The sequence below is a fragment of the Eublepharis macularius genome, chromosome 9 (assembly GCF_028583425.1).
Source record: "Eublepharis macularius isolate TG4126 chromosome 9, MPM_Emac_v1.0, whole genome shotgun sequence".
Taxonomy (NCBI): domain Eukaryota; kingdom Metazoa; phylum Chordata; class Lepidosauria; order Squamata; family Eublepharidae; genus Eublepharis; species Eublepharis macularius.
Genome location: NC_072798.1, coordinates 3,193,899 through 3,207,079, shown reverse-complemented (window position 1 = coordinate 3,207,079; position 13,181 = coordinate 3,193,899). Strand labels below are relative to the sequence as shown.

The 13,181-nt window shown below is 50.3% G+C and overlaps 1 protein-coding gene across 4 annotated transcripts in view; it reads left to right on the top strand.

The window, feature by feature from the left end:
* The window catches only part of FLNC (filamin C), a 100,909-nt gene that overhangs the window by 57,640 nt on the left and 30,088 nt on the right, over nucleotides 1-13,181 (top strand). For all 4 annotated transcript variants that reach the window (XM_054989331.1, XM_054989330.1, XM_054989329.1 and 1 more), the window contains 9 exons: nucleotides 71-161; nucleotides 449-618; nucleotides 1,762-1,879; nucleotides 3,214-3,476; nucleotides 4,098-4,695; nucleotides 5,864-6,037; nucleotides 6,967-7,129; nucleotides 8,124-8,284; nucleotides 11,301-11,468. In XM_054989331.1, coding sequence (XP_054845306.1) covers nucleotides 71-161; nucleotides 449-618; nucleotides 1,762-1,879; nucleotides 3,214-3,476; nucleotides 4,098-4,695; nucleotides 5,864-6,037; nucleotides 6,967-7,129; nucleotides 8,124-8,284; nucleotides 11,301-11,468 — 1,906 coding nt within the window. The remainder of the gene's footprint in view (nucleotides 1-70; nucleotides 162-448; nucleotides 619-1,761; nucleotides 1,880-3,213; nucleotides 3,477-4,097; nucleotides 4,696-5,863; nucleotides 6,038-6,966; nucleotides 7,130-8,123; nucleotides 8,285-11,300; nucleotides 11,469-13,181) is intronic.

The following is a 13,181-nucleotide window of genomic DNA, read 5'->3' as shown; positions in this document are numbered from 1 at the left end:
CTCGGTGTCAGCCCTCGTGACTGGGACTGCTGCTCCTTCGGTCCAACAGCCTCTCCTTTCCCCCCTACAGGAAATCCCCATCAGCCCCTTCCACATCAAAGTGGACCCCTCCCACGATGCCAGCAAGGTGAAGGCCGAAGGGCCTGGGCTCAACCGGACAGGTGAGCAGGGGCCGAGGACAGGTGGGAAATTGGCCACAAGAAGTAAGGCCTGCTGGGAGTTTGAGATGGAGTCGAATTCCAAGGGGGAGGGGGGGAAAGAGGCTTCAAGATAACTCTTGGCTGCGACCGACCATTCTCAAAGTTTGCTCTAGGATGGGAGGAAAGGATCTTCCTTGTCCCTGGTATGCTGCCAGGGGGCCCCCGTCCTCTGCCAAGAAGGCAAATGGCAGCATCCTTTGCAACCAGGGTACTGAGGGGCTGTGCCCAATGTGACTTTTTCTTCCCAGGTGTGGAAGTCGGGAAGCCCACCCACTTCACGGTGTTCACCAAAGGGGCTGGCAAAGCCAAGCTGGACGTGCACTTTGCGGGAGCCACCAAGGGTGAAGTTGTGCGAGACTTTGAGATCATCGACAACCACGACTACTCTTACACTGTCAAGTACACGGCTGTGCAACAGGTGAGAAGGACCTCGGCCCCTCCGCTTTCAGGCCAGGATGTTCCCACAGGGCCCATCCGGCAGCATCTTCCGGCAGGCCCCCCGTTTAAGAGTCCCTTTGGTTCATTTGCTCTGCTCAAAGCGGGTCGCAATGACTTGAGTGTCATGCTCTATGTTACATAAAGGAGCAAGATTCTAGTCCAGTAGCACCTTAAGAGACCAGCCATATTTCCAGGGTATAAGCTTTCTGGAATCAAACCTTTGTCAGAGCTGATTCTCAAAAGCTCATACCCTGGAAATCTTGTTGGGCTCTAAGATGCCACTGCCCTCGAATCTTGCTCTTCTACAGCAGACCAAGACAACTAACGACCAGAATCTATACTGCATGAGTCCTTCCTTCTCCCTGGGAATTGTAATTCTGTGAGTAGCGGAGGAGGCACTAGGAATTTCAAAGTGACCCTGCGTTAACTACTTTCTTTGAAGGAAGCCGGAAAAACTTCCTTTGCATCCTAATTCGAAAGTGTAAAATGGGTTGCTTCTGTTGATATGGAGCAAGCTTTGCACCCTCTTCCTACCACTAAAGTTTGCAATGGTCAGAAGCCCTGCAGCTTATTGATACGATTGGCTGGTCTTCTTCTCTTCTGCCTCCTATCTAATGAAAGATTAAATTTAAAAATTATCTGTATAGTGCACACAAACTATTGTGCCTCCCTCACACTTAAGCCAGTTTGGTGTAGTGGTTAAGAGTGGCAGGACTCTAATCTGGAGAACCGGGTTTGATTCCCCACTCCTCCGCTTGAAGCCAGCTGGGTGACCTTGGGTCAGTCACAGCTCTCTCAGAGCTCTCTCAACCCCACAGGGTGATTGTTGTGGGGATAATAATGACATACTTTGTAAACCGCTTTGAGTGGGCATTAAGTTGTCCTGAAGGGTGGTATGTAAATTGAATGTTGTTATTATTTTTGTTATCTCATCGTCAGTGTAAAGAGTGCAATTGTTCAGTTCCCTGCAGCGAATGGCCTTGTTAGTGGGAAAGGGAGGGAGCTGCAGGGGGAAGCTGTCGAGAATGTTACCGGGCAGAGACCAAAGAATCCATTCCACCCAGTATGTCCTTGCTGTATCTGACCTTGATCTCTTCTCTCCCTGCCCCTTTGCCAACATTAGGGCAACATGGCAGTGACGGTCACCTACGGTGGAGACCCCATCCCGAAGAGCCCCTTCCCAGTTAATGTGGCTCCGCCTCTCGATCTCAGCAAGGTCAAAGTGCAAGGACTCAACAGCAGTAAGTGGGGGGGACCAGTGGGGGCTGAGCAGCATTCAGGAGGGAGGGAGGGCAAAGGTTTGAGATTCTGCCAGTGGCCCTCGACACACGTCTGCCCATCTTTGACAGTCCAAGCAAAGCCAATGCGGGCGACTTCCCCTTCCCCCGAATTTGCTTCCCCTTTTCAGCCCTGGCACCAGCCTGGCGGAATTCCCTCTCTGTCGAGACGAGGGGCCTGTGGGACTTGTTACAGTTCCGCCAGACCTGTAAGATGGAGATGTCCGCCAGGCCTATGGTAGCGGCTGAGGCTTGGGTGGGCTACTCGGCCGGCCCCTCTGCTGTGGTCTTGGGTCACTGTTTAGCTGAGACGTCTGCAACCTGCCCTCTCTACCCTAATGAATTCCTGACGCAGGGTATTCACATCACACATGGCCACCTGGAATTGGTTTTAATTTTTATATCTTGTACTTATATTATATTATTGATTTTATATTGTATTTTATGTTATTCTAATATTAATGTTGTTACCCGCCCTGAACCTGCTCGCGGGGAAGGCAGGCTAGAAATGCAATAAATTAAATTATCTGGCTTATCTGACTTACAATGAAAGTGCAATAAAAAACCGGGGGAGATGGTTGAAGTTTGGCATCTGCACAAAGCGTGTTCACTAATGGGTTTTGAACAGTGTTCAGAGTTTCAATTAGGTGTATGCTTACTTGGGAGTAAGTGCCGCTGAATCCAGCGGGACGTGCTCCTGAGTCAGTGTGTAGAAAATTAGGCTGCCTGGTGCCTTCTGTTGCTCGGCTCATTGGAGATCCCACACTCGGTCTCTGCCACTTAGTTTCCTGGCAAAAGGAGCAGCGCAGATTCAACTGGGTTTCTTTGGTGCAGCTGTCGCTGTCTTGCATCACGGGTGTTGCATAGCTGGCCAAAGCCCCCAGGGTCTCCAGTTCAAGGGCTTGAGGCAGCACGCTCTTCTCTACCTGTGGCCCTAGAGAACTGCCGCTAGCCTGTGTTGACAACACGGGGTCTGCTATCTGATTCGGCATGATGTAATCCTCCTTGAGCCTCCGTGAGAAAGGAGGACTATAAATAAATAGTTAAATAAATGAATAAAGATCATGTTCTGACTCAGAATGAGACAGCTTCATATATTCAGTTGTCTTAAAATGTGCTCTTTGTTGTGATTTGCCACAAAATCCTGAGGCAGTGAGTCCCATGGGTTAATTATTCCCCATACAAAGTAGTCTCCCCTGAGTTTTATGCATTGTGTTATGGGGAGTGGTAGAAATGGAGCTTTCTGCACATCTGCCCATCCTCTTCCATTCACACCTTTCCCCCCACTCTTCCTGCAGAGGTGGACGTGGGCCGTGACCAGGAATTTACCATCAACACGAAGGGGGCAGGTGGGCAAGGCCAGGTGGACGTGAAGATCAGCTCCCCCTCTCGGCGCCCTATCCCCTGCAAAGTAGAGACTGGCACCACCAACGACATCCACTCCGTCAAGTACATGCCACCCGAAGAGGGGCCTTACAAGGTGGATATCACTTACGATGGACACCCTGTGCCGGGCAGCCCCTTCTCGGTTGAGGCTGTCATGCCCCCGGACCCATCCAAGGTGAGTGTTTGGCACTAAATGCTCAAGAGGAGGGCAAAATGATGTGCCCTCCACTAACCACCACCCATGGATGTCTGGCTTCCCTTGGCAGTCAGAGGGCGCCTTGGAGGTGTTCGCAGCAGCACAGGGACTTCTGGGAAGCTTAATGTATGCACTGGGGGGTATTTTCTGCAACGGCCGTTCCTGGCCAATATGAGGCAGATCCTGGGAGCAAGGAACTCACTTTTCTCCAGGACATTCCATTGTTAACCTAAGAGTGGCGCCTCTCCTACAGAGAAGCTTCAAAGGCAGATTGCAGTGTGAATTCTGCAGTGCAGAATTCATTAACAAGTTCAGGGCCAAAGACTCCCCAGGGCTGGATCAGGACATAGGATTCTTATCTCCATACAGATACTAATTCTCTGCATTTTCCACCTCTGCATATCTCCTCGCTCTAATCAAATTGATTGTTTTACATTGAATCTCTGCATACTGGCACCAGCTGGCCCTTCTTGGTAATACCCACTTTCTGACAGAAATATAAAGAAGTGAACTTTGAGTCATGAAAGCTTACACTTGTTGGTCTTTAGGGTGCTGCTAGACATGAATTTTGTTCTAATTTACTTCATGTTTCCCTTCCAGGTGTGTGCCTATGGTCCGGGGCTGAAGGGTGGCTTTGTCGGGAAGCCAGCGCCTTTCACCATCGACACCAAAGGGGCTGGCACTGGGGGGCTCGGTTTGACTGTGGAGGGCCCCTGTGAAGCCAAGATCGAGTGCCAAGACAACGGCGATGGCTCGTGCTCCGTCTCTTACCTTCCCACGGAGCCTGGCGAATATGCCATCAACATCCTCTTTGCGGACGCCCACATCCCTGGGTCACCCTTCAAGGCTGACATCAAGCCCGTCTTCGACCCGTCCAAGGTGACGGCCAGTGGGCCTGGCCTAGAGCACGGGAAGGTGGGTGAGGTGGCTACTTTCATGGTGGACTGCTCCAAGGCGGGCGACGCTGAACTGACCATTGAGATCATCTCTGACTCGGGGGTCAAGGCCGAGGTGCTCATCCAAAACAATAGCGACGGGACCTACAGCATCACCTATATTCCCTCCTTCCCCGGCACCTACACCATCACCATTAAATATGGCGGACATGCCGTGCCCAAATTCCCTGCCCGCGTCAACGTTGACCCTGCTGTGGACACCAGCAACGTCAAGGTCTTTGGGCCAGGAGTGGAACCACGAGGTGAGTTGCAAGCCAATATCTTATGTCTTCCCCACTCACCCATCCCGATTGGATGGATAGATATTTGTCAGTTGGAGAATTTATGCCACTTTTCCATTAAAAGTCTGTAAAGCAGTCGGCAAGGAAGAAACTGAAAGAACTGCAATGACCAATCCAATTTAAAAGTGCAAGAGTCCAGTAGCACCTATAAGACTCACAAAATTTGGGGTGGGGCAGGAGCTTTCGTGAGTCACAGCCCACTTCTTCAGATTCCAAGAAGTGAAGAAGCGGGCTGTGACTCACAAAATCTCATACCCTACCCCAAATTTTGTGAGTCTTATAGGTGCTACTGGACTCTTGCTCTTTTCTACTGCTACAGACAAACTAACACAGCTACCCGTCTTTACTCAATCTAATTAAAACAATACAAACTTGAAACAAGAGGTGTATCAGTGGATGTTAGTGGCAGAGAGAAGGTGGATTTGAGAGAGACAGACTGCCTATCTACCTATCTAAAATCTCTCTCTGTAAATATAGGTAGATAACATTCAGATATATTGTCGAAGGCTTTCACGGCCGGAGAACGATGGTTGTTGTGGGTTTTCCGGGCTGTATTGCCGTGGTCTTGGCATTGTAGTTCCTGACGTTTCGCCAGCAGCTGTGGCTGGCATCTTCAGAGGTGTAGCACCAAAAGACAGAGATCTCTCAGTGTCACAGTGTGGAAAGGATGTGCCAAGACCACGGCAATACAGCCCGGAAAACCCACAACAACCAACATTCAGATAATTCATCCATCTCTCTATTACCTTCCTTTCTTTAATCTACTAATAGCATTTTTAAGCTGAGTTGCTTCTTGTTCTTTCTCATTCTTCCTGCTCTGGGTTTTGCCAACTGTGCATCTACCAACAGACTTCTCCATCCTTCTGTCTGCATTAACCATTGCTCCTATTCTTAAAGGAGGAACAAATTGTCCTTATGGGGTGCCCCGTGATGATCCTACAGGTTGGCACCCTCAGAAAGTCCACCTGTACGAGTTCCTCAGGGCAATACCAGCTCCCTTCCACCCCTCTCTCTCTGGATGCGGCTTCAGTCCAAGAGGGAGGGGATGCAAAAATGCATCAACTGTATTGCAAACTCCCCCAAGGATGACCAGCAAAGCAAAGTTCTCACCTTTAATGATCTCTCCCAGGTGTTCTGCGTGAGGTCACCACTGAGTTCACGGTGGACGCTCGCTCACTCACCAAGACTGGTGGCAGCCACATCAAGGTGCGCGTCATCAACCCCTCCGGTGCCAAGACAGACACGTATATCACTGACAATGGGGACGGCACCTACCGTGTCCAGTACACACCCTACGAGGATGGTAAGGCCCCTCATGCCCCTCTGCACAGGTGGCTCCTTCTGTTTTCTATTTCCTTGCAACCCACTTGCCCCTTTGTTATGGGCTAGGCAATCCTTCCCTCAACCTAAATTAAGGCTAGGAGGATGAAGCCTCCAAGCTTCTGTAGCAGTCGTTTCTTAGAACGGGGTCTATTGGCTAGCATCAGGGATGTTTGCATTCGGCACAGGCAGCAAGTGAAATTCTGCATTTTGGCTGGTTGGTCACTGCGTGGGACAGGATACTGGATCAGATGGACCCGCTGCTCTGATCCAGCAGGGCTCTTCTTATGTCCTTCCTTATGCAGGCTGCCTGTCTGATGCAAACCGAGGCCATTTGCATATATTTATTTTGGGAGGGGCTGTCACCCTGCCAAAGAAACATGTCATGAAGTCGTATGAGTTTTAGTCATCTAATTAACCAATGATTAGAAGGACTTCCATTTCACATAATTAACATTTTTTAAGAAAATGTAGCTCAATTAATCAGGGACTTCCTTTAATCAATCAGAAGATTGTTCAGCGATCACCCTTTTAGCAATTAAAAGGTGCCTCCTATTTATTCGGCATGATTCCTTCTGCTTCTGCTGGTCTTGCGGGAAAGACCAAGAGTGGTGCGGGATGTCCACTTGATGGCTAGAAATCGGGTCCAAGCCCACCTTTGTCTTCTGAGTTGCCAGACATTTTCCTCACTTTCCTGCTTGAGGGCTAGAGACTTGCCTCTGTTTTAACATGCAAAAAGGAGGAAGCAAAATTTTACTGCTGGCGTTCTGGCTGCACCTCGTACCGGGTGACCCGTGTTTGGGGAGCAGAGGGGGGACGGATCCTGCCTGTTGTCTAGAATGAACCCGCCAGGGGAGTCCCGGTGGGGGCCGTGGGGATGGGATGCTGCCCCCTGACTCTCTGTTCTCCCAGGTGTGCACCTTGTGGAAGTGACTTACGATGACGTGCCGGTGCCCAAGAGCCCCTTCCGGGTGGGCGTCACCGAGGGCTGTGACCCCAGCCGCGTACGCGCCTACGGCCCTGGCCTTGAGGGAGGGCTGGTGAACAAGTCGAACCGCTTCACCGTGGAAACCAGGTAGGCACGCTTTCCTTTGCCCAGGCTGTAAGCTGAGCCGAGCTGTTGTGATTCAGGCTTTCCAGAGATCACAAGACCAGCAGGGCCACATTGGGTCTTGGCTAGCTGTTGGAACTGTCTGCCACTAGCTGTGGAACTGCCCTCAGAGATGTGCCTGAGCTGTCCCGTTCAGAGCAGATGCCGGTCTGTAGTGTGGCATGATACAGAGAACTATGGGCAATACGCACTCACAATCTTTTCAAGATCATAAAGAGTCCAGTAGCACCTTTAAGACTAACCAACTTTATTGTAGCATAAGCTTTCGAGAACCACAGCTCTCTTCGTCAGATGCATCTGACGAAGAGAGCTGTGGTTCTTGAAAGTTTATGGTTTATGGTTTATGATATGGTTCTGACCCGGGATCTTAAATGGACATAGGACACAGGAAATTGGCTCATATACTGGCTCAAATGGTATGAACCAATGTTGATCTGTTCAGCTCAGAATGTCTTTCCTCAGCCAGTGCTGGCTGAGGGCGTTGAACAGCAGGGGTGGGAGATTGCGCCTCAGACCTTTTGCGTGCAAAGCACATGAAACGTATTATGTAATTTAAATAAGACACTTTTTATTGTCCTGTTTTATTCTCTGTTTCTGTTATGAATGCTTCTGGTTTGTAATAAAAGGAAAAAAGCACGCTAACGAAAATTTAGAGACATGGAGAAAGTGCGATGATTTTAAAAAAATGCTCTCTCACCTGATCTCTGTGGCAAAGGAGACAGGAGCCAAGTGGCGATTTTATTAGCAAAATTAAATCAGATGACAAATTTAAAAGCACTCAAGAATTCGAACCCACGTGACTCCCAGGCTCGCAGCTGAACAATTCACCCTCCACCAAACAAATTGATTTAACCAGACAAGGAGGAAAACCAGCCGTGGGTTACCAGCTAGAAACGGCCACCCAGTTTGACCCTCTGTAAATTAGCTTTTCTGACTGGTTTCTTCTGTTTCTTCACAGGGGTGCAGGGACTGGTGGCCTCGGCTTGGCTATTGAGGGCCCGTCGGAGGCCAAAATGTCATGCAAGGATAACAAAGATGGGAGCTGCAGCGTGGAGTACATACCGTTCACCCCGGGTGACTACGATGTCAACATCACCTTTGGAGGGCGCCCCATACCTGGTAGGTGGAGGGGAGGGTGGTGGCCGAGGGCTGTGCACGTAGCCTGCCACCCAGCGTGTGTTAAGAGAGGGGGATTGTGAGCATGGGCTGAATCCACACTCAGTTTCCGTTTTTCAAACGCAACGATTGCGTTGGTTCCTATCCCGCAATCTTCATTCTCCTGTTTACATTCACGCCCAAATTGCGTATGCTTTGCGCTATCTGCTGTTCACATGTCTTTTTGGAAATAGCAAGATATGGGGCGGAGCTTGACCTGCCCTCACCAATGACGATTTTTTTAAAAAAAATTATGGCTGGCAGCCTTTGGCAAGGTCAGACCACTGGACTCTCTCTCAGCAGAGAAAGGTATTTCCCAGTGACTGCTACTTAAGACCCTCTACCTGGAGATGCTTCCAGAGGTTGAACCTGGAACCTTTGGCATGTGAAGGAGGTGCTGAGCTATGGCTGCTTCCCAAGTGGCCGGGTATCCTTCCAGGTCCGCACAGGACCCCTTCCCCTGGATCCCTGTACACTCATTGTTATGAATCTGCTGCAAAGCCCCACAATGTGGGCTGTTCCCACCTTGGCCTTAGCCATCCAAGAGGACGAGAGCAGTCAGGCTGGTCTCGACTGCAGACAGCAGATGTCAGTCCTTGGCAGGTAGACCCCTCAGTTCTCCACAGCAAACATGCAGGAGTATTGGTGGAAGTAACTTTATTAGAGATCCATCAAGTCCAAAGTGCTCAGACAACTGTATTGGCAGAAGTGGTGGTGTTAGTTATAGGGAAGATTCCCACCCCTCGTTGGCCCGATGTAATCCATTCCCATCTGCAGTACTTGAAGGCCGTTATAAGAAGGTCCCGACGGCTGAGCGAGTTTGTCCATGCAAGGCAGGGAAAGTAGAAACAATTGAGCACATCATGCTTGCTTGTAAGTTCTACCACGGAATACGTATAAAACATATCCAACCTGCATTGAAGAAGCTTTCGAGCCTCCCTGACACAGAGCTAACTAATAAGCTCCTGTTAGGCGCCGATCCCCAGATCACGTTGGCTAGTGCCAGATTTTTAGCCGCGGCTTGTAGAATCCGCAGGGAATGTGCAAAGGAGTAACATCTGCTTTTATTTCTAACCCTGAAAGCCCACACTTTGGTATTTATATTGCCAAGTTTTTATATAATTATTTTTACAAAGTGGTGTATTTTGTGTATGATACTCACTTATGTTTTTATAAGTCTGTACTGGTTATTAACTGTAAATAAATAATCTGATCTGAAGATTCCCACCATAGGATAAGGGCCGTTAAAGTCTGGGCGCGAAGTAGTTAGAGGGGGGTGAAGACGGAGAGAAGCCAGGTTTAGGCTAGACAGAACCAAGAATGAAATCATCCCCGTTCCCAAGAAAGATACATTTGGAGCCGGCTGCAGCTGGCGTGCAAGGACACTTGCTGGAGGCAGCGGGGAAAGAGAAAGTAAACGCTTGCGAGATAACCTACTGGCTTCACATCAATAAGAAACTTCTCGTGCGCTCAGAGGACCAGTGCGTGACACAACACCTATGAATGGCAGATATGCAGACGGGCAGCAGAAGAGCTGGAACGAACACTCCCCACCCCCAGTCCAAGGGCTGCGTTGCCGTATTGGCAACCCTCAAGGAGCAGCTGGATGACTATTTGTCGGGGATGCTTTCGGCTGTTCCTGCATTGGGCAGGGGGTTGGTCTGGGTGGACTGCAAGGCCCCTTCCCACTCTAGCAATCTATGATCCTATGATATGTCCAGGGTAATGCCAATCACTACTTGGGGGTCAGGAAGGAATCTTCTTCCAGGCCAGATTGGCTAGAGGTCCTGGAGTTTTTTCCCCTTCTTCTGGGCAGGGCCGGATCGATGCGGGGGCAAGGGGGGTAGTCTGCCCCCGGCACCACCAAAGAGGGGGTGCCGGGTGCAGCTGCCACCCCGGAGCACGCGAGCGGCAAGACAGGGGGTACGCTTGTCATGCGCCCCCTGTCCTGCGGAGCTGGCGGCAGCAGCACGAGTGGCTTGGGCTGCCTCCCAGCCAGTCGCGCTGCCGCTGCCAGCTCTACAGCGCGCTGGGACAACCGGCTTGCTGCGGGGCGGCATGCAGCGCCTGCTTGATGACATCATGGAGCAATGTCATCACGCAGCACCAGGAGTGCGCGCACGCACAGTGTGCACGCAAGAAGCCAGACTTCAGTTGCCCTGGGCACCGGCAACCATAGATCCGGCCCTGCCTCTGGGCATAGAGCAGGGGTCATTGGGGGGAAAGGGTAGGTATGAATTTCTTGCATTCTGCAGGAGGTTGGACTAGATGACCCTTTGGGTACCCTTCCAGTTCTATGTTTCTATGATCCCTCTATGCTTTATCCTTGCTCATGGGAGGGCTGTTGCACGGTGAAGCTAACATCCCAGGCTGACTTGTGTGTGTAAATGGGTCATCACGGATCTGGTGCTGTGGACGGAGTGCCCAGTTCGCATCAGACTCTGAGGTCTGGGCACTGAGTGTAGAGTATGTGCCTGCAAGCGTGAATGAACTGTTGGTAACTTGATGCTGAAAAGTGTGGATTAAGTCCTTTTCAAAACACTGAATTTGAGGTCATTGGGAAGCTGAGTCCAGAGTGTGAGATCCATTGATGCTGCTGTTCTCACAGATCCAGAGGAGTTAGCCGTGTTAGTCTGTAGTTGCATAATAGTAAAGAGTCCAGTTGCACCTTTAAGACTAACCAACTTTATTGCAGCATAAGCTTTCGAGAACCACAGCTCTCTTTGTCAGATGCATCATCAGCTTTCAAGAGCCATGGCTCTGGTTGTCTGTGGTTCTCAAAAGCTGGTGATGCATCTGACGAAGAGAGCTGTGGTTCTCAAAAGCCTATGCTACAATAAAGTTGGTTAGTTTTAAAAGAGCTACTGGACTCTTTACTGTTTTCACAGTTATCATGCAATGAACAGACATGTATGAATCCGGCTCGAGAAGACAGAACCCCCTCGTCGGTGCTAACGAGCTGCCTCTCTTCCTCCTGCAGGGAGTCCTTTCCGTGTTCCTGTTAAGGACGTGGTTGACCCTGGCAAGGTGAAGTGCTCAGGCCCCGGGCTGGGAGCAGGCGTGAGAGCACGCGTCCCCCAGACCTTCACCGTTGACTGCAGCAAAGCTGGTCTTGCTCCCCTGGAAGTGATGGTCCTGGGACCCTCAGGTACGGAAAAGGAACAGGCCAGCCTTCTATATGGATTATCCTTTTTCTTTTTGGTACTCCCAGCGTTTACTCTGGTAGCAAGATCCCACCAAAGGAGAGTCCCTCGTTGCATAGCGCTAATACGGCAAGCCTGAATGGCAGCTTATTGCTCTGTGTTTAATTAGGACCAGGCAGGTCTTTTTTTTCTGGGAAAAGAGGTGGTGGAACTCAGTGGTGGAACTCAGGACCGCACAACGATGTCACTTTGGGACAGCTGGAACAAGGGGGGAGTTTTTTAAAGTTTAAATCGCCTTCGGCAAAAATAGTCACATGCCTGATGGCCCCGCCCCCTGATCTCCAGACAGAGGAGAGTTGAGATTGCCCTCCACGCCACTCCAGTGGCATGGAGGGCAATCTAAACTCCCCTCTGTCTGGAGATCAGGGGGCGGGGCCACCGGCCATGTGACCATTTTCAAGAGGTGCCGGAACTCCGTTCCACTGCGTTCCAGCCTGAAAAAAAGCCCTGGGACCAGGTATGAGGTTTTGCTCAAGGCTATTTGAACAGCTCTCAAAGCTGCTGTTGAGATGGGGAGCCTAGAAAGTTTGTCTTTTACTTCCACGGATAGGCTGGGGAGAGGAGAGAAATACTAGAAGTCAAGATGATGTGCGGGATGCGTGGTTGCAGCACTGTGTATTGGTGAGATTAGGATCTAGGTGACTTGCAACTCTCAGGGTGACCTGGAATCAGGCACTCTCTCTCAGCCGAAGCTACCTTGCAGGGTTGTCATGAGGATAAGTTTGGTGTAGTGATTGGTGTAGTGGTTAAGAGCAGCAGGACTCTAATCTGGAGAGCCAGGTTTGATTCCCCACTCCTCTGCTTGAAGACAGCTGGGTGACCTTGGATCAGTCACAGCTTCTTGGAGCTCTCTCAGCCCCACCTCACAGGGTGTTTTGTTGTGGGGATAATAATAACACATTTTGTAAATCACTATGAGTGGGCGTTAAGTTGTCCTGAAGGGCGGTATATAAATCTGTTGTTGTTGTTGTTGTTGTTATAAAATGGGGGAGGGAGGGGACGGCATGCATTGCCCTGAGCTCCTGGATGGAAGGGTGGAATGAAAATGGAAAATGTGATAGAGATTTGTGGCCTCTGTGTGTTGTAATTCGGGTTGCAAACCTCCAGGCAAAGAGGGAGATTTTCGGAATCGTAACTCATCTCCCGATCACAGCGATCCATTCCTCACTCTTTGGAGCATGGACTCTCTGGCATTCTCCTCCGTGCCAGGCTGCACATCCAAATCTGCCAGAATTTCCCAACCCAGAGATGGTCACCCAAGAGAGAGGAAGGGCTAATCTGCCCCAATGCTATTTTAACCGTTAAATTTGTTTTTTAAATGGGGAACCAAGTCATGGATCTCTGAGAATACATCTGAGGTGGCCAGGTTATGCCTGGGGTAGACCATTTGGGGCTGTGTGGGATAGGGGGCTCCCATGAATGAATGCTTCCACATGTGTCTACTTTGGCTGTGTCTAGAAAGCCTAGAGGAGACCCCTTCTCCTTAGCGTCTAGCATCTTGTGTGAGTTTTTGCATGGAGCAACACTCACAGCCGTGCTGGAAAGGTCCAGTCCTGGCACCGGTTAACCAGTTCTCAGAGCACAAGGGTGTAGGATGAGCTGGGGGCTGGGACTTGTTCCTCCAAATGCTAAAGCATTTCTGTGGAGTTGGGGGCACC